At 47.5% G+C, this 18,021-nt stretch overlaps 1 protein-coding gene across 5 annotated transcripts in view; it reads left to right on the forward strand.

Moving 5' to 3' along the window:
- Positions 1-18,021, forward strand: part of LOC115202447 (catenin delta-1) — a 39,357-nt gene that overhangs the window by 4,025 nt on the left and 17,311 nt on the right. For 3 of the 5 annotated variants that reach the window (XM_029766593.1, XM_029766596.1, XM_029766594.1), the window contains exons 1-8: positions 8,348-8,490; positions 11,083-11,151; positions 11,468-11,593; positions 14,505-14,794; positions 14,919-15,003; positions 15,961-16,151; positions 16,482-16,592; positions 17,655-17,793. In XM_029766593.1, the coding sequence (XP_029622453.1) occupies positions 8,353-8,490; positions 11,083-11,151; positions 11,468-11,593; positions 14,505-14,794; positions 14,919-15,003; positions 15,961-16,151; positions 16,482-16,592; positions 17,655-17,793 (1,149 nt within the window). In that variant the 5' untranslated portion in view covers positions 8,348-8,352. Of the gene's footprint in view, positions 1-8,347; positions 8,491-11,082; positions 11,152-11,467; positions 11,594-14,504; positions 14,795-14,918; positions 15,004-15,960; positions 16,152-16,481; positions 16,593-17,654; positions 17,794-18,021 lie in introns of those variants that run through there. The other 2 variants (XM_029766598.1, XM_029766597.1) reach the window with 2 other exon arrangements.

An 18,021-nucleotide genomic window follows, 5' to 3' on the forward strand; every position in this document is an offset into this window, starting at 1 on the left:
GAAACACAACACCACGGTACAGCCATACATGGTGGTAAGCAAATCTTTAGGTTGACTCAGCGTGATATCTCTGCTGTCTCATTCAACAGCCTTTAGGGCGACAGCGTGATATCACTGCTGTCTGTTTCAGTAGCCATTGTGTGTGTCTTACAACACACTCTACAAAGAACTTAGAATCCTAGCCAACTGGTGTCACCTTCAGTCTTTCAACAGCTGATAGAAATATCCTAGAACCCTACCTGGCATGCTGAGTGAGGTCAACATTACATGCAGCACATTGAGGGTGACAGAGCCTTATATCACTGTTGTCTCACCTCTGGTCTCTGAACAGCTGCTGTCTCTGTGTCTCACAACACAGTCTAAGGCTGTGTTTAGGCAGGCAGCCCAATTCTGATATTTTTTTCTCCGCTAATTGGTCCTTTGACCAATCTGATCAGATCAGCTCTGAAAAGATCGGATGTGATTGGTCAAAATACCAATTAGTGGGAAAAACATCAGAATTGGTCTGCCTGTCTGAACGCAGACCTAGAATCCTAGAAATCTGGCACATGATTTTAGGGGCATGGCCATTTGGCTTCAAAAGGTGTTCAATTTGCCAGGGCACCAAGGCCATCTGCCAGGGCAGTGGTTTTATTTTAATTTTAAGAAACTCAGTCCGGCTTTCAACTTACTCTTAAAAGTTGTAATAGTAGAATGCACAAGGTGAAATTTTGATATTGGGTAGTACATCATCAGTTATCCTCTTGTCATGTCAGTCATTGCATACCTCAGAGAGCTATTTAAAATCTTATAACTAGTCCATGTCATCTTTTTTTTAGCACATAGATTTAATCACTCAAATATCATATGAATACACATTAGACATGGCACAATGTATAGAATTGCAAGAAAATGAGCTATAAAAGTGTGTGCAGAGAACATTTCAATGACAGAATGTGAATAATTGCAGAAAATAAGCTTTAAACCAGCAACATTTTCTCTCCAACAAGCGGGGTGCAAATAGTTTGTCTCATGAACATTAAATTCTCTGGCAACAGCTCTGATGGAGTTAGCAGTTAGCATGCCAATTGCACACTCCCTCAAAACCTGAGACATCTGTGGCATTGTTTTGTGACACAACTGCACGTTTTAGTGGCCTTTTAGTGTCCCCAGCACAAGGTGCACCTGTGTAATGATCATGCTGTTTAATCAGCTTCTTGATATGCCACACCTGTCAGGTGGATGGATTATTTTGGCAAAAGAGAAATGCTCACTAACAGGGATGTACATTTGTTTTGAGAAATAAGCTTTTTGTGCCTGTGGAAAATTTCTGCTGTCTTTTATTTCAGCTAATGAAACATGGGACCAACACTTTGTTGTGTTTTTGTTCACTCTATACATACATACATACACACACACACACACACACACACACACACACTTTGTTACGTTACAGCCTTATTCTACAATGTATAAAATAAATCCTCAGCAACCTACACACAATACCCCATAATGACAAAGCCAAAACAGGTTTTTAGACAGTTTTGCAACAAAACAATTATATAATACAGAAATACATTATCTACAAGTATTCAGACCCTTTGCTATGACACTCGAAATTGAGCTCAGGTGTATCCTGTTTCCATTGATCATCCTTAAGATGTTTCTACAACTTGGAGTCCACCTGTGGTAAATTCAATTGATTGGACAGGATTTGGAAAGGCGCACACACCTGTCTATATAAGGTCCCAGAGTTGACCGTGCATGTCAGAGCAAAAACCAAACCATGAGGTCTAAGGAATTGTCTGTAGAGCTCCGAGACAACTGGATTGTGTTGAGGCACAGTTCTGTGCAAGGGTACCAAAACATTTCTGCAGCAATTAGGGGAGAATGGCCTTGGTCAGCAAGGTGACCAAGAACCCGATGGTCACTCTGACAGAGCTCCAGAGGTCCTCTGTGGAGATGGGAGAACCTTCCAGAAGGACAACCATCTCTGCAGCACTCCACCAATCAGGCCTTTATGGTAGAGTGGCCAGACGGAAGCCACTCCTCAGTAAAAGGTACATGACAGCCCACTTGGAGTTTGTCAAAAGGTACCTAAAGATACTCAGACCATGAGAAACAAGATTCTCTGGTCTGATGAAACCAAGATTGAACTATTTGACCTGAATGCCAAGCGTCACTTCTGGTGGAAACCTGGCACCATCCCTACGGTGAAGCATGGTGGTGGCAGCATCATGCTGTGGGGATGTTTTTAAGCGGGAGGGACTGGGAGACTAGTCAGGATCGAGGGAAAGATGAATGGAGCAAAGTACAGAGAGATCCTTGAAAACCTGCTCCAGAGCACTCAGGACCTCGGACTGGGGTGAAGGTTCACCTTCCAACAGGACAACGACCCAAAGCACACAGCCAAGACAAGGCAGGAGTGGCTTCGGGACAAGTCTTTGAATGTCCCTGAGTGGCCCAGCTAGAGCCCGGACTTGAACCTGAACGAACGTCTCTGGAGACACCTGACAATATTTGTACAGCAACGCTCCCCATCCAACCTGACAGAGCTTGAGGATCTGCAGAGAAGAATGGGAGATATTCCCCAAATACAGGTGTGCTAAGCTGGAGGCGTCATACCCAAGAAAACTCGAGGCTGTAATCACTGCCAAAGGTGCTTCAACTATAAGTATGGAGTAAAGGGTCTGAATACTTTTGTAAATGTGATATTAGTATTTCTCATCTTCTCAACTTTCTTTCATTATCCAGCAGCCAAAGACACAATCCTAGTCATTAACAACCCATGCTAGTTGATGATAATCCTAGTCTTATTAACAACCCACGCTAGTTGATGATAATCCTAGTCTTATTAACAACCCACGCTAGTTGATGATAATCCTAGTCTTATTAACAACCCACGCTAGTTGATGATAATCCTAGTCTTATTAACAACCCATGCTAGTTGATGATAATCCTAGTTTTATTAACAACCCACGCTAGTTGATGATAATCCTAGTCTTATTAACAACCCACGCTAGTTGATGATAATCCTAGTCTTATTAACAACCCACGCTAGTTGATGATAATCCTAGTCTTATTAACAACCCACGCTAGTTGATGATAATCCTAGTTTTATTAACAACCCACGCTAGTTGATGATAATCCTAGTCTTATTAACAACCCACGCTAGTTGATGATAATCCTAGTCTTAACAACCCACGCTAGTTGATGATAATCCTAGTCTTATTAACAACCCACGCTAGTTGATGATAATCCTAGTATTAACAACCCACGCTAGTTGATGATAATCCTTGTCATATTAACAACCCATGCTAGTTGATGATAATCCTTGTCATATTAACAACCCATGCTAGTTGATGATAATCCTAGTCTTATTAACAACCCATGCTAGTTGAGCCATCTTCCCTCTTTCTGAATTTCTGAAGGATATTTTCATCTGTCATATGAAACCATTCGGTGCACTTTGGAAAACAGTTTTCGCGCTAATTGGATTTTAGAATGTTCGCGCTTATGGCCTACTGCTGTGTGCGCATTGCTGTGCTTATAATGTGAATAAATTATTTGGCTATTTATCTGTTCTGTGCAAGAAATAAATATTCCAATCTGACCAATAGAATAGGTGAACTTTTGGACTGTGGGGATAGTATATTGACATAGGCTAGTGCTTTTGCTGTTTGTTACTCATCTTGTTGGCTGATGAAAAGTGAATGTGGACAGTTCTTCTAACATCCTCAGAATTGGATAAGAAGGAGGATCACCGTAGCATCCCTGACGTGTCCGTCTTCACTCTGAGCCTACTTCAGAGCTGAGATGCCTGTGAGAAGGACCTGATCACGAGACTGGCGTTGGCTAATAACAATTGAGATATGAGAGAGCCATGTGAGTGAGAGGTGCTTTGGAGCACGGCGATTGGCAGCCGGGAGAAGGGAATTATAATGATTATATTCAGCCCAAGGGCACAACGGACACTCTGGCTGCAAGGCAAGGATTTTCGGGGGGCGTTGCGGCCACACAAGGGGGATGTCGATGCCGCTGGGAAATTTGAGGCCTGTATGTGGTACAAGGCTACCCATCTGAACCTGTCCTGCCTTGTTAAGTGTGTTTTGTCCCTGTCAGTGTAAACCTATGAGCCCAATTTAAATGCATTAGCTTGCTTTAGAGGTACCTTGAAAATATGTTTTGCTGATAAATGAGGCCAACTTTTATCATTCTTTCTAGTTCTTATTTCTTATTTTTTTTGGATTAGTGTATTGTGTTATGTATTATTGCACTGTTGGTGCTAGAAACATAAGCATTTCGCTGCACCCGCGATAACATCAGCAAAATGTGTACGTGACTAACATTTGATTTGAGATATGAATTCATTAGAGGAATGGAAAGAAAGTCCCCTTGCAACCACTCCAGGGCTGAGAAAGAGGGAGAGAGGTAGAAAGAGAGAGAGGGACCGATGAGTGGATAAATGAAAAGGTGAAGGATAATCCACAAAGACAACCTGAACAGCTGAGGCAGGATGTGACATGCCAGAACTCCCGTTGGAATGTGTGACGGAGGTGTGTGTGTGTGTGTGTGTGAGGGGGGGAGACAGTGTGTGTGTGTGTGTGAGGGGGGGAGACAGAGTGTGTGTGTGTGTGTGTGTGTGTGTGTGTGAGGGGGGGAGACAGAGTGTGTGTGTGTGAGGGGGGGGAGACAGTGTGTGTGTGTGTGAGGGGGGGGAGACAGTGTGTGTGTGTGTGAGGGGGGGGAGACAGTGTGTGTGTGTGTGAGGGGGGGAGACAGTGTGTGTGTGTGTGAGGGGGGGGAGACAGTGTGTGTGTGTGTGAGGGGGGGAGACAGTGTGTGTGTGTGTGTGTGAGGGGGGGAGACAGTGTGTGTGTGTGTGTGTGAGGGGGGGGAGACAGAGTGTGTGTGTGTGTGTGAGGGGGGGAGACAGAGTGTGTGTGTGTGTGTGAGGGGGGGAGACAGAGTGTGTGTGTGTGTGTGAGGGGGGGAGACAGAGTGTGTGTGTGTGAGAGAGAGAGAGGGGTGTGTGAAGCGGAAAGAGAAGAGGTGGGTGAAGAGATTAAGCAAGTTCACTGAAACTTGATGTTCTGTTTTTAGTTTTCAAGGATAAAGCTCATGTCACCATGACCAGATACCAGACCTACTGTAATACACGTCTCTTTGTTCATCCACTCTCCACAGACAGCTGCAGACTGGGTGGTGGGGTTGCTACTGTACGGTAATGAATACTGTCAGTGGCTGACTGGAGACAGGATTGAAGGGTGAAAATGATTTGGATGACTGGTCCTCCGGCATGACTAGAGCTCAAGAAGGATCTGATTCCATGTAGGCTAATGTGGTTCTGAATCGGTTATGTTTTGAACTAGGTATGTGAACGGTTATTCCAATATTCAAATATCCAAACGGACGTTAGGATTGAAGTACTTTTGTGAGTATGACATTTTGTGACTTTTTTTGGGGGGGGGCCATTTTAACATGGGGGGGGGGACTTTTTCTAAATTATATTTTAATATCCATGTGACATTGTTACATACAAGAATATACCATGACATTTCAGATTCTTAGTTGAATAAAACACTTTTTATGTAGGTCAGTTTTTATGACGCCACAGACTGGTAGTCGACCGGTAGCCTTCACTGTGTAGCTTGTTGTTTATGTTGGCCAATCAAAGAGGCTCAATGTGGAGCGAGGGTTCACTAATGCAACGCTAGACGGAATAAAATTACCCAATTTAAAAGTTAGCCAAATGAGAGGGAGAAAGCTACAACCAGCAACCAACAGGTAGGCTGTTTTATCTGAATGGGGTTTGGGGTGAAAGTGTAGCATGTGGCCACAGCATTAGCCTAGCTTTCTACACTGAGTGTACCAAACATTAAGAACACCTTCTCTTTCCATGACAAACTGACCAGGTGAATCCAGATGAAAGCTATGATCCCTTATTGATGTCACTTGTTAAATCTGATACAATCAGTGTAGCTCCAATTTGTAAGTCGCTCTGGATAAGAGCGTCTGCTAAATGACGTAAATGTAGCTGAAGGGGAGGAGACAGGTTAAAGAAGCCTGATAGGGGTTAGTAGGGAGTGGACAATTGAGACATGGATTGTGTATGTGTGCCATTCAGAGGGTGAATGGGTAAGACAAAAGATTTAAGTGCCTTTTTGAACAGGGTTTGGTAGTAGGTGCCAGGCACACCGGTATGTGTCAAGAACTGCAACGCTGCTGGGTTTTTCACACTCTACAGTTTCCTGTGTGTATCAAGAATGGTCCACCACCTAAAGGACATCCAGCCAACTTGACAGCATTGGCATCAATGTGGGGGAGGGGTGCAACTCAATATTATAAGGTGTTCCTAATGTTTTGTATAGTCAGTGTAAAGCTGGCTCTTCTCTAGGCTACTCTATTCAAGACCGCCACTTATATGATGATACATTGTATGATGAATAACATTGTGACTGCTACCAGTTAGCTAGTCATGGCTGTAGCTGAGTTGCCTTGGTGTCTCTCCTCTTCCTCCGTCTGCTCGCTCCCTTCTCATACGTTACTAACCGGCCCATCGGCAGCAGGCTGGCACTCTATTGCTGCTGTCACCCTCGTGCAGAAGAGCTCAGGTTAAAAACGTATGTTTAAAAAGAAAACGCATGTATTTTGAATATCCGGATATCTGACAAAGATTCATGATGCTATTCGAGTAGTGAAATTATTTCAGACCCCCACTCCTATTTTTTACAGATTTCCCCAAGACTTGACCAGGAAGTTAATCTCTGTCGGTTTATGGTTGGTCCAGTTAAGCCAAGTTTTCTGTCCTGAATCCTCTAGCTACGTTTGGTTCCTCGACAACCTAACATTTTGCTTGTGGATCTGGGTTTTGTTAAAGTTGAAAGGTCCAATGCAGCTGTTTTTCTCAATATTAAATAATTTGTGGGTAACAATGAAGTACCTTGCTGTGATTGTTTTCAATTAAAATGGTCAAACAGAAAAAAAATAGCTTGTTAGCTAAGAGTAATTTCTCAAGCAAGAATGTAGCGCGGGCTGTCTGGGAGTGGTCTGAGTGGGGAGGGGAAACGCAGAACTAGCTCTTATTGGCAGAGGGTTTTTTATTGGTCTATTAACAAACCCCATCCCACCAAAACAGGTTGAAATTCCAGGCAGTCTTCAAACAGCTCTTCCACTAAAAGGGCATTATGATTTTCACAGTATTATTTCAACCTCCATAGTGTGAATATAAAACACAGTAAAATCATGTTTCTCACTGCACTGTCTTTAAGGTCCGTTCCGTCTTTTACTGTCGTTCCACTTTCTGGTTCTGTTTTGGGCTCAGTCAGGAGCTGATGGGTGTGAACTCTGGGCCCAGAAATAGACTTCTAGAACCTGTGGTGCTCGCTCTGACTCTCTCATTCTCTCCTCTCTTCATCTCGCTCTCACCTGCCTCTGTGGAAGACAAGAGGTGCTAACGAGCACCACCTGCCACAGCCCTTCCCTAAGAACATGTGATTCTCCCCCCCCATCACACTCCTATTGTAACTCGACATATTTCCTCTCTTCCTCCTTCTCCTCTCCCACTCTTCTCTTTCCTGTATCTCCTCAACCTCCCTCTCCTATCCCCCCTCTCTCTCTCCTTCTCTTCCTCTCCTCCTCTCTCTCATGCTGTTCATCTCTAAGTGTGGAGGTGATTAGCATCCTGTCGCCCTGCTGCTTCTCTGTACAGCATCACTGTAATGTGTGTTTGTGGGTTAACTGTCTCTGTCTGTGTCTCTGTGTGTGTGAATATAACAGAGTATGGAATGTGGTTTAAAAACGGTTTATTCTGTGTGTGCCAGGTTAACTCTGTCCTTCCTCTTTGTGTGGTGCTAGGTGATTTAACCCTGTCCTGTCCTCTCTACTCAGTGTGGGGCTAGGTGGTTGAACCCTGTCCTCTCTACTCAGTGTGGGGCTAGGTGGTTGAACCCTGTCCTCTCTACTCAGTGTGGGGCTAGGTGGTTGAACCCTGTCCTCTCTACTCAGTGTGGGGCTAGGTGGTTGAACCCTGTCCTCTCTACTCAGTGTGGGGCTAGGTGGTTGAACCCTGTCCTCTCTACTCAGTGTGGGGCTAGGTGGTTGAACCCTGTCCTCTCTACTCAGTGTGGGGCTAGGTGGTTGAACCCTGTCCTCTCTACTCAGTGTGGGGCTAGGTGGTTGAACCCTGTCCTGTCCTCTCTACTCAGTGTGGGGCTGGGTGGTTGAACCCTGTCCTCTCTACTCAGTGTGGGGCTAGGTGGTTGAACCCTGTCCTCTCTACTCAGTGTGGGGCTAGGTGGTTGAACCCTGTCCTCTCTACTCAGTGTGGGGCTGGGTGGTTGAACCCTGTCCTGTCTTCTCTACTCAGTGTGAATGGAGCAGTGTGAGAGTGCAGCCTCTCTCCTGGCCTCCGTGCGGGAGCAGGAGCGTCAGTTTGAGCGTCTGACTCGCGCTCTGGAGGAGGAGAGGAGGTGCGGAGGCACCCTCCCACGCCCTCCCCCCAATCTACAGGTAACGCCTCGCCCCCATGGTATCACCCCCATAGCCATCATGGTATCACCCCCATAGCCATCATGGGATCACCCCCATAGCCATCATGGGATCACCCCCATAGCCATCATGGGATCACCCCCATAGCCATCATGGGATCACCCCCATAGCCATCATGGGATCACCCCCATAGCCATCATTTCATCCTCCCTTGTTTCATCACCGTTCAACCGTCCTTGTAACTATCCATGCCGTCACCTCCATAGCTGCTGGTAGGGTTGCAACATTCCGATATCTTCCAGGAGGGAATAAGCAGGAAATTGGAGGATTTACGGAAAACCTGTGGAATTTTTCATGAAATTCACAGAATTTTGCAATCCTAGCCCCCACGGTGTCACCCATTGCCTCACACAAACCGGCTTACCGTCGTCCCGTCTCGTTCCATCATTGGCCAACCCTTCCTGTAGCCATCATTGGTCAACCCTTCCTGTAGCCATCATTGGTCAACCCTTCCTGTAGCCATCATTGGGCAACCCTTCCTGTAGCCATCATTGGGCAACCCTTCCTGTAGCCATCATTGGGCAACCCTTCCTGTAGCCATCATTGATCTGCCCGATCATGACCGTCCACTTCCATCCCTCATGCTGTCAGCCTGGCCTCTGTCCCAGGCCATGGTGGAAACAGCCTTGTCTAACTCCCCCCAGGTCATCTCTGTGGATGTGCATGCCATGTCAAGGTAGCCTGGTGCCACATCTGGTTGTTTTTGCAGTTACGCATTGCAGCAGACTTGTGGTACAATTGTTTTTGTGGCCGTTCGGTGTTGACATGTGAAATTCTCATATAGGCTAGAGAGAAATGTCATATTATAAATCTGGCTAGAAGACATTCCTAAGGCTCATATGTGATAAAACATTCTACCTTATTTTCAGTGTTAATGATCCCAGTCCATGGCTGATCCTGTGTTCTGGTCAGTTCAGGAAGGTTTCAGAATATTACAGATCGTTCAGATAGTAGAATGGCAGTATTTAGTTTGAGAATGTTAGCTAAATGCTAACGTGTGAAAATGAACATAAACCAATTGCAAAGAGGCAAATCCAGCTCAACATTATACAAGCACTGCTAGTAGCTACTGAATGTCATTTTTGGTGCTTTTCTCAAGGAAGAGCAGCATGTGTACACTGAGCAGAAGGGAGAACAGAGGAGGAAAAATAAACTTTATTTTTACAAATAGTATACCGCTTGGTTGGGTTTTGTCCAATCCCTGGTCTAGGTTACTGTTTACCATGTCTACTTCCTGCTTAGTGTCTGACTGTGTCAGGCTTCCCTATCTGGACGTAGTGACCGCATAGCTTTAGATTACTTGTGAACGCACGCGCACACACACTGTCTGGTAAGCAAACACACTGAGGTGTGTCATTTTACAACCCTCAGGCATTTTAGAAACACACTACACGTAAAACACGTAGTCTCCTCTCCTCTCTCAGGGTTGGTCTGGTCGGTCAGTGTTGTATCTCTGGAGAACAGACAGGGTTGGTCTGGTCGGTCAGTGTTGTATCTCTGGAGAACAGACAGGGTTGGTCTGGTCGGTCAGTGTTGTATCTCTGGAGAACAGACAGGGTTGGTCTGGTCGGTCAGTGTTGTATCTCTGGAGAACAGACAGGGTTGGTCTGGTCGGTCAGTGTTGTATCTCTGGAGAACAGACAGGGTTGGTCTGGTCGGTCAGTGTTGTATCTCTGGAGAACAGACGGGGTTGGTCTGGTCGGTCAGTGTTGTATCTCTGGAGAACAGACAGGGTTGGTCTGGTCGGTCAGTGTTGTATCTCTGGAGAACAGACAGGGTTGGTCTGGTCGGTCAGTGTTGTATCTCTGGAGAACAGACAGGGTTGGTCTGGTCGGTCAGTGTTGTATCTCTGGAGAACAGACAGGGTTGGTCTGGTCGGTCAGTGTTGTATCTCTGGAGAACAGACGGGGTTGGTCTGGTCGGTCAGTGTTGTATCTCTGGAGAACAGACATGGTTGGTCTGGTCGGTCAGTGTTGTATCTCTGGAGAACAGACAGGGTTGGAATGTGCCTGGTCTTCACCCTGTTTACATAGCTGACAGGCACACACACACTGAGAACCCCACTGAGACAGACACACACACACACACAGCCAACTGACAAGCCACTGACAGGTTCTCACACGCCCTGCTCTCTCTGAGGCTCTTTCTGTGTTGCTGGCAGCCCTGTTGCTCAGAACCGGTCTCTCATCCTCCTCCATGACTCACCCATTCTGTCCATCCATTCATGGTTTTTTCATTCGCTTCTTCATTTGTTGAATTATTTGTCTACTCTGTACTTAGTGTATTTCTGCTTAAATGTCTGGGGTTGACTGAATGGTATAGTGGTGTTGCCTGTGTGTGTGAAAGGAGCCTGGGGCTGTGATGTCATGACATTCTCTGTGTCCTGCGTTAACCTGCTCCTCTGAATGTTTGGAATAACTCTGCTCCTCCTTGGCCACTGGCCCTGCGGTTGACACACACACACACACACACACACACACACACACACACACACACACACACATACACTGCCCACTTGTGTAAACAACTCCTGTCTTCCCCTCCGCTCTACAGAATGGGCGTGTTTGTGATGCGGACATAGAGAGGCTCACACTGAACGAGGGATACGTCAACGGGACACATGTAAGCTGTCTGTCTGTCTGTCTGTCTGTAACGGTGTCTGTCTGTAACAGTGTCTGTAACGGTGTCTGTCTGTCTGTAACGGTGTCTGTCTGTCTGTAACGGTGTCTGTCTGTCTGTAACGGTGTCTGTCTGTCTGTAACGGTGTCTGTCTGTCTGTAACGGTGTCTGTCTGTCTGTAACGGTGTCTGTCTGTCTGTAACGGTGTCTGTCTGTAACGGTGTCTGTCTGTCTGTCTGTAACGGTGTCTGTCTAACGGTGTCTATCTGTCTGTAACGGTGTCTGTCTGTCTGTAACGGTGTCTGTCTCCATTCTTCAGTACAGGATGGAGCCTGGTCAAGTCGTCCAGGAGACGGTTACCGTGGAGGAGGACCCTCACGAGGTGCCCCCCGTCATCTCTGTGGAAACCAGCGAAGATGGCACCACGCGCCGCACAGAAACTACGGTACTTCCTTTACTTACACACACACACACACACAGTTGACACTTGAGGATTGTGAATGACATTAGCTAATTGACTGATCTTTTCTGCCTCCACACCCCTTACTTTCTCTCACTTATCTTTTTCTCCCCTCCTCCTTTTCCTCTCCAACCTCTCTCCCCTGACTCATGTCACCTCCTCCTTTTCCTCTCCAACCTCTCTCCCCTGACTCATGTCACCTCCTCCTTTTCCTCTCCAACCTCTCTCCCCTGACTCATGTCACCTCCTCCTTTTCCTCTCCAACCTCTCTCCCCTGACTCATGTCACCTCCTCCTTTTCCTCTCCAACCTCTCTCCCCTGACTCATGTCACCTCCTCCTTTTCCTCTCCAACCTCTCTCCCCTGACTCATGTCACCTCCTCCTTTTCCTCTCCAACCTCTCTCCCCTGACTCATGTCACCTCCTCCTTTTCCTCTCCAACCTCTCTCCCCTGACTCATGTCACCTCCTCCTTTTCCTCTCCAACCTCTCTCCCCTGACTCATGTCACCTCCTCCTTTTCCTCTCCAACCTCTCTCCCCTGACTCATGTCACCTCCTCCTTTTCCTCTCCAACCTCTCTCCCCTGACTCATGTCACCTCCTCCATGTCTGACACTAACCTCTCTCCCCTGACTCATGTCACCTCCTCCTTTTCCTCTCCAACCTCTCTCCCCTGACTCATGTCACCTCCTCCTTTTCCTCTCCAACCTCTCTCCCCTGACTCATGTCACCTCCTCCTTTTCCTCTCCAACCTCTCTCCCCTGACTCATGTCACCTCCTCCTTTTCCTCTCCAACCTCTCTCCCCTGACTCATGTCACCTCCTCCTTTTCCTCTCCAACCTCTCTCCCCTGACTCATGTCACCTCCATGTCTGACACTAACCTCTCTCCCCTGACTCATGTCACCTCCTCCATGTCTGACACTAACCTCTCTCCCCTGACTCATGTCACCTCCTCCATGTCTGACACTAACCTCTCTCCCCTGACTCATGTCACCTCCTCCTTTTCCTCTCCAACCTCTCTCCCCTGACTCATGTCACCTCCTCCTTTTCCTCTCCAACCTCTCTCCCCTGACTCATGTCACCTCCTCCTTTTCCTCTCCAACCTCTCTCCCCTGACTCATGTCACCTCCTCCTTTTCCTCTCCAACCTCTCTCCCCTGACTCATGTCACCTCCTCCTTTTCCTCTCCAACCTCTCTCCCCTGACTCATGTCACCTCCTCCTTTTCCTCTCCAACCTCTCTCCCCTGACTCATGTCACCTCCTCCTTTTCCTCTCCAACCTCTCTCCCTTGACTCATGTCACCTCCATGTCTGACACTAACCTCTCTCCCCTGACTCATGTCACCTCCATGTCTGACACTAACCTCTCTCCCCTGACTCATGTCATCTCCTCCATGTCTGACACTAACCTCTCTCCCCTGACTCATGTCACCTCCATGTCTGACACTAACCTCTCTCCCCTGACTCATGTCACCTCCTCCATGTCTGACCCTAACCTCTCTCCCCTGACTCATGTCATCTCCTCCATGTCTGACACTAACCTCTCTCCCCTGACTCATGTCACCTCCTCCATGTCTGACCCTAACCTCTCTCCCCTGACTCATGTCACCTCCTCCATGTCTGACACTAACCTCTCTCCCCTGACTCATGTCATCTCCATGTCTGACACTAACCTCTCTCCCCTGACTCATGTCATCTCCTCCATGTCTGACACTAACCTCTCTCCCCTGACTCATGTCACCTCCTCCATGTCTGACACTAACCTCTCTCCCCTGACTCATGTCATCTCCTCCATGTCTGACCCTAACCTCTCTCCCCTGACTCATGTCACCTCCTCCATGTCTGACACTAACCTCTCTCCCCTGACTCATGTCATCTCCTCCATGTCTGACACTAACCTCTCTCCCCTGACTCATGTCATCTCCTCCATGTCTGACACTAACCTCTCTCCCCTGACTCATGTCATCTCCTCGGTGTCTGACACTAACCTCTCTCCCCTGACTCATGTCACCTCGGTGTCTGACACTAACCTCTCTCCCCTGACTCATGTCACCTCCATGTCTGACACTAACCTCTCTCCCCTGACTCATGTCATCTCCTCTGTGTCTGACACTAACCTCTCTCCCCTGACTCATGTCATCTCCATGTCTGACCCTAACCTCTCTCCCCTGACTCATGTCATCTCCATGTCTGACCCTAACCTCTCTCCCCTGACTCATGTCATCTCCATGTCTGACCCTAACCTCTCTCCCCTGACTCATGTCACCTCCATGTCTGACCCTAACCTCTCTCCCCTGACTCATGTCATCTCCTCCATGTCTGACCCTAACCTCTCTCCCCTGACTCATGTCATCTCCTCCATGTCTGACACTAACCCCTCTCCCCTGACTCATGTCATGTCCTACATGTCTGACACTAACCTCTCTCCCCTGACTCATGTCATCTCCTCCATGTCTGACACTAACCTCTCTCCCCTGACTCATGTCACCTCCGTGTCTGACCCTAACCTCTCTCCCCTGACTCATGTCACCTCCGTGTCTGACCCTAACCTCTCTCCCCTGACTCATGTCATCTCCTCCATGTCTGACACTAACCTCTCTCCCCTGACTCATGTCATCTCCTCCATGTCTGACACTAACCTCTCTCCCCTGACTCATGTCTTCTCCGTGTCTGACACTAACCTCTCTCCCCTGACTCATGTCATCTCCTCCATGTCTGACCCTAACCTCTCTCCCCTGACTCATGTCATCTCCTCCATGTCTGACACTAACCTCTCTCCCCTGACTCATGTCATCTCCTCCATGTCTGACCCTAACCTCTCTCCCCTGACTCATGTCACCTCCTCCATGTCTGACACTAACCTCTCTCCCCTGACTCATGTCATCTCCCTCTCCCCAGGTAAAGAAGGTAGTGAAGACTACCATGACTCGTACAGTCATCCCCTCTGTGTCTGACAACCTCTCCCTGGATGGAGGGGGGTCTATGACAGGTGTAGGGGGTTACACCACCCCCATGGAGCGGGTCTACAGACAGCCTGGTCCTCCCATGGACTACCCCACCAACACCGTGCCCCGAAACTACCACTACGGACCCCCGGGGGGGTACGAGGACTACCGCCAGGGCCCTCCCTCCATAGGGGAGACCTACGCCAGCCTGAGCAGGGGAGCACGCATGGACGACCGCTACAGGTAGAACAGATGGATCTGTTGTCTCTTTATCCATAGACGTAGAGTTGGGAGACAACGGGTATATTCTCTCCTTTCTCCCTCCTCAACTCTCCCCCCTCTTCTCCTCTCTACTTCTCTCCTCCAGGCCAGCTGATGGGTACCGGACCCTGGACTCAGGATACAGAGCCATCAGCAGGAACCAGCTGGACCCATACGTAGCACAGCCACAGGTGGGTCATATGGCGTGTGTGTTAAATATAGTGGGTCGTATGGGCAGTGTGTTGGAGCTGTCTGGGATGCAGAGTGTATTAACGTGATGATATTGTATTGTCAGGTGGGTCGTATGGGCAGTGTGTTGCTGTCAGGACTGCAGAGTATATTAACGTGATGATATTGTATTGTCAGGTGGGTCGTATGGGCAGTGTGTTGCTGTCAGGACTGCAGAGTGTATTAACGTGATGATATTGTATTGTCAGGTGGGTCGTATGGGCAGTGTGTTGCTGTCAGGACTGCAGAGTGTATTAACGTGATGATATTGTATTGTCAGGTGGGTCGTATGGGCAGTGTGTTGCTGTCAGGACTGCAGAGTGTATTAACGTGATGATATTGTATTGTCAGGTGGGTCGTATGGGCAGTGTGTTGCTGTCAGGACTGCAGAGTGTATTAACGTGATGATATTGTATTGGTCAGGTGGGTCGTATGAGCAGTGTGTTGCTGTCAGGACTGCAGAGTGTATTAACATGGTGATATTGTATTGTCAGGTGGGTCGTATGGGCAGTGTGTTGCTGTCAGGACTGCAGAGTGTATTAACGTGATGATATTGTATTGTCAGGTGGATCGTATGAGCAGTGTGTTGCTGTCAGGACTGCAGAGTGTATTAACGTGATGATATTGTATTGTCAGGTGGGTCGTATGGGCAGTGTGTTGCTGTCAGGACTGCAGAGTGTATTAACGTGATGATATTGTATTGTCAGGTGGGTCGTATGGGCAGTGTGTTGCTGTCAGGACTGCAGAGTGTATTAACGTGATGATATTGTATTGTCAGGTGGGTCGTATGGGCAGTGTGTTGCTGTCAGGACTGCAGAGTGTATTAACGTGATGATATTGAATTGTCAGGTGGGTCGTATGGGCAGTGTGTTGCTGTCAGGACTGCAGAGTGTATTAACGTGATGATATTGTATTGTCAGGTGGGTCGTATGGGCAGTGCGTTGGAGCTGTCTGGGATGCAGAGGTTTGTCCCGGAGCCGTACGGTCTGGAGGATGACCAGAGGAGTGTGGGATATGACGAGGCAGACTACGGCATGGGACCGGCCATCCACTACGGAACAGTACCACGCAACCAACAAGCCTTCAACCACGGACCGCCCCGCAGGACAGGGTACATGCCCCAGTGTGTGTGGAGGGAGTGTGTGAGGGGGACGAGGTTGTGTGTGTGACATTTCTGTTGGTATATTTGTGCAGTAATTTCTGGTCTCCTTCTCTGTATCCCTGATTGTTTATTCAGTCAGTGTAGTGTCCACTCCCTACTAACCCCTGCCGGTGTAGTGTCCACTCCCTACTAACCCCTGCCGGTGTAGTGTCCACTCCCTACTAACCCCTGCCGGTGTAGTGTCCACTCCCTACTAACCCCTACCAGTGTAGTGTCTACTCCATCACAGGAGTAGTGTTCACTCCATACTAACCCCTTACCTGTTCTCTCCCCTCCCAGGAGCTATGAAGGGACTCTAGATGGAGACATGAGTGGAGCAGGGGACATGTACTACTGGGGAGGTGCACCCCTGGCCCAGGGAGAGAGGGGTAGCATGGCCTCATTGGACAGGTGAGACTCCTTGGTGGCGTACTGTAGATATATCAGGGGTATTCACATCCAAGCCTGCAGGTCCAGACCAGGGCTTAAAATGAACACCCACCACCTGCCAAACGCGGGTACATTTTGTCATTGGTGGGTCAGATGTCTGTTTCACCAGCCATGTTGGTGGGTGGCCAGGGCTCCACAGTGCCAGCATTTCACTCACATTTGTGAATAAAAATAATCAAGTGTGATTAAATGCTGCAGTAGCTATTTTCAAAGTATTTCTGCAGTTTTTGTTTCATAGCTGGTAAATTAATCCCACAAAGTCAAAGAACTAGGAATCCTATAGCCTATCCCACCTCGCACAGTGTCTGGAGTTGAGTGAAAGATTCATTTTTAGAAGCTTTGTGCACAGACATAAAAGTTGGTCTAATTTACTTGAAGATGAAGTCCACTGAAGTAAGCCTTTGTCCTTGTGTTTCTTGGCTATTTATATTTGTTTTCTTCACAAGTTAGGTTGTTTTTCAATGTTTGAGTTTCAACTGCTAGGGAAGAGAAGACAACCCTGCTGCTTGTCTCACAAGATAAACATGACTCGAGTCACGTTACCATGGTAACCTCCCATCCTTAAAGGGGCAGGGGATCATTTTTGTTAAGTTTCAGGTCACAAAAAATTAAATTAAACAATATACCACATTACTTCTTAACAGTAATACATTTGTTTTAGAAACATTACAAAGCATGCTCATCTGTTTTTTTGTTTTGTTAGTGTAATTTTAGGGAAGGAAATATTTTGGATTGTAAAAAAAACTGAGTGGCTGGTAGAGCTTTAAATCTACCTGCCACAGTGGCTGGTGGACAAAAAAGTTAATTTTAGGACTGGTCCGGACCACTGCTGTTTTTCTGTTCTACCTGATAATGAATTGTACCCACCTGGGGTCCCAGGTCTAAGTCAGTCCCTAATTAGAGGGGGAAGAATGATATTCAACAGTGGTACTGGATTCAAGGTCCAGATTTGGAATTTGCCTGCACTACTGTATGTCGCTTTGGATGAAAGTGTTGTATATATTCTCTTACCTGATTGGCCAGCACCCTGAGGAAAGGCCCTGCCACTTCCTGGAGACAGCCTGAGCTGCCAGAGGTCATCGCCATGCTCAACTACAGACTGGACCCCGTCAAGAGCAACGCTGCCGCATACCTGCAGCACCTCACCTTTAAGAACGATAAGGTAATATATACACCTGCAGCACCTCACCTTTAACAACGACAAGGTAATATATACACCTGCAGCACCTCACCTTTAAGAACGATAAGGTAATATATACACCTGCAGCACCTCACCTTTAAGAACGACAAGGTAATGGGCGCATTCTTCTTACCAGGTGTTGCTGAGGCCTGACAGATCTTACAACGACTGGATATTTTATGTATCGGTTAACCACATAATATGTTATAG

Source organism: Salmo trutta, chromosome 11 (assembly GCF_901001165.1).
Source record: "Salmo trutta chromosome 11, fSalTru1.1, whole genome shotgun sequence".
In the NCBI taxonomy this organism is placed as follows: Eukaryota; Metazoa; Chordata; class Actinopteri; order Salmoniformes; family Salmonidae; genus Salmo; species Salmo trutta.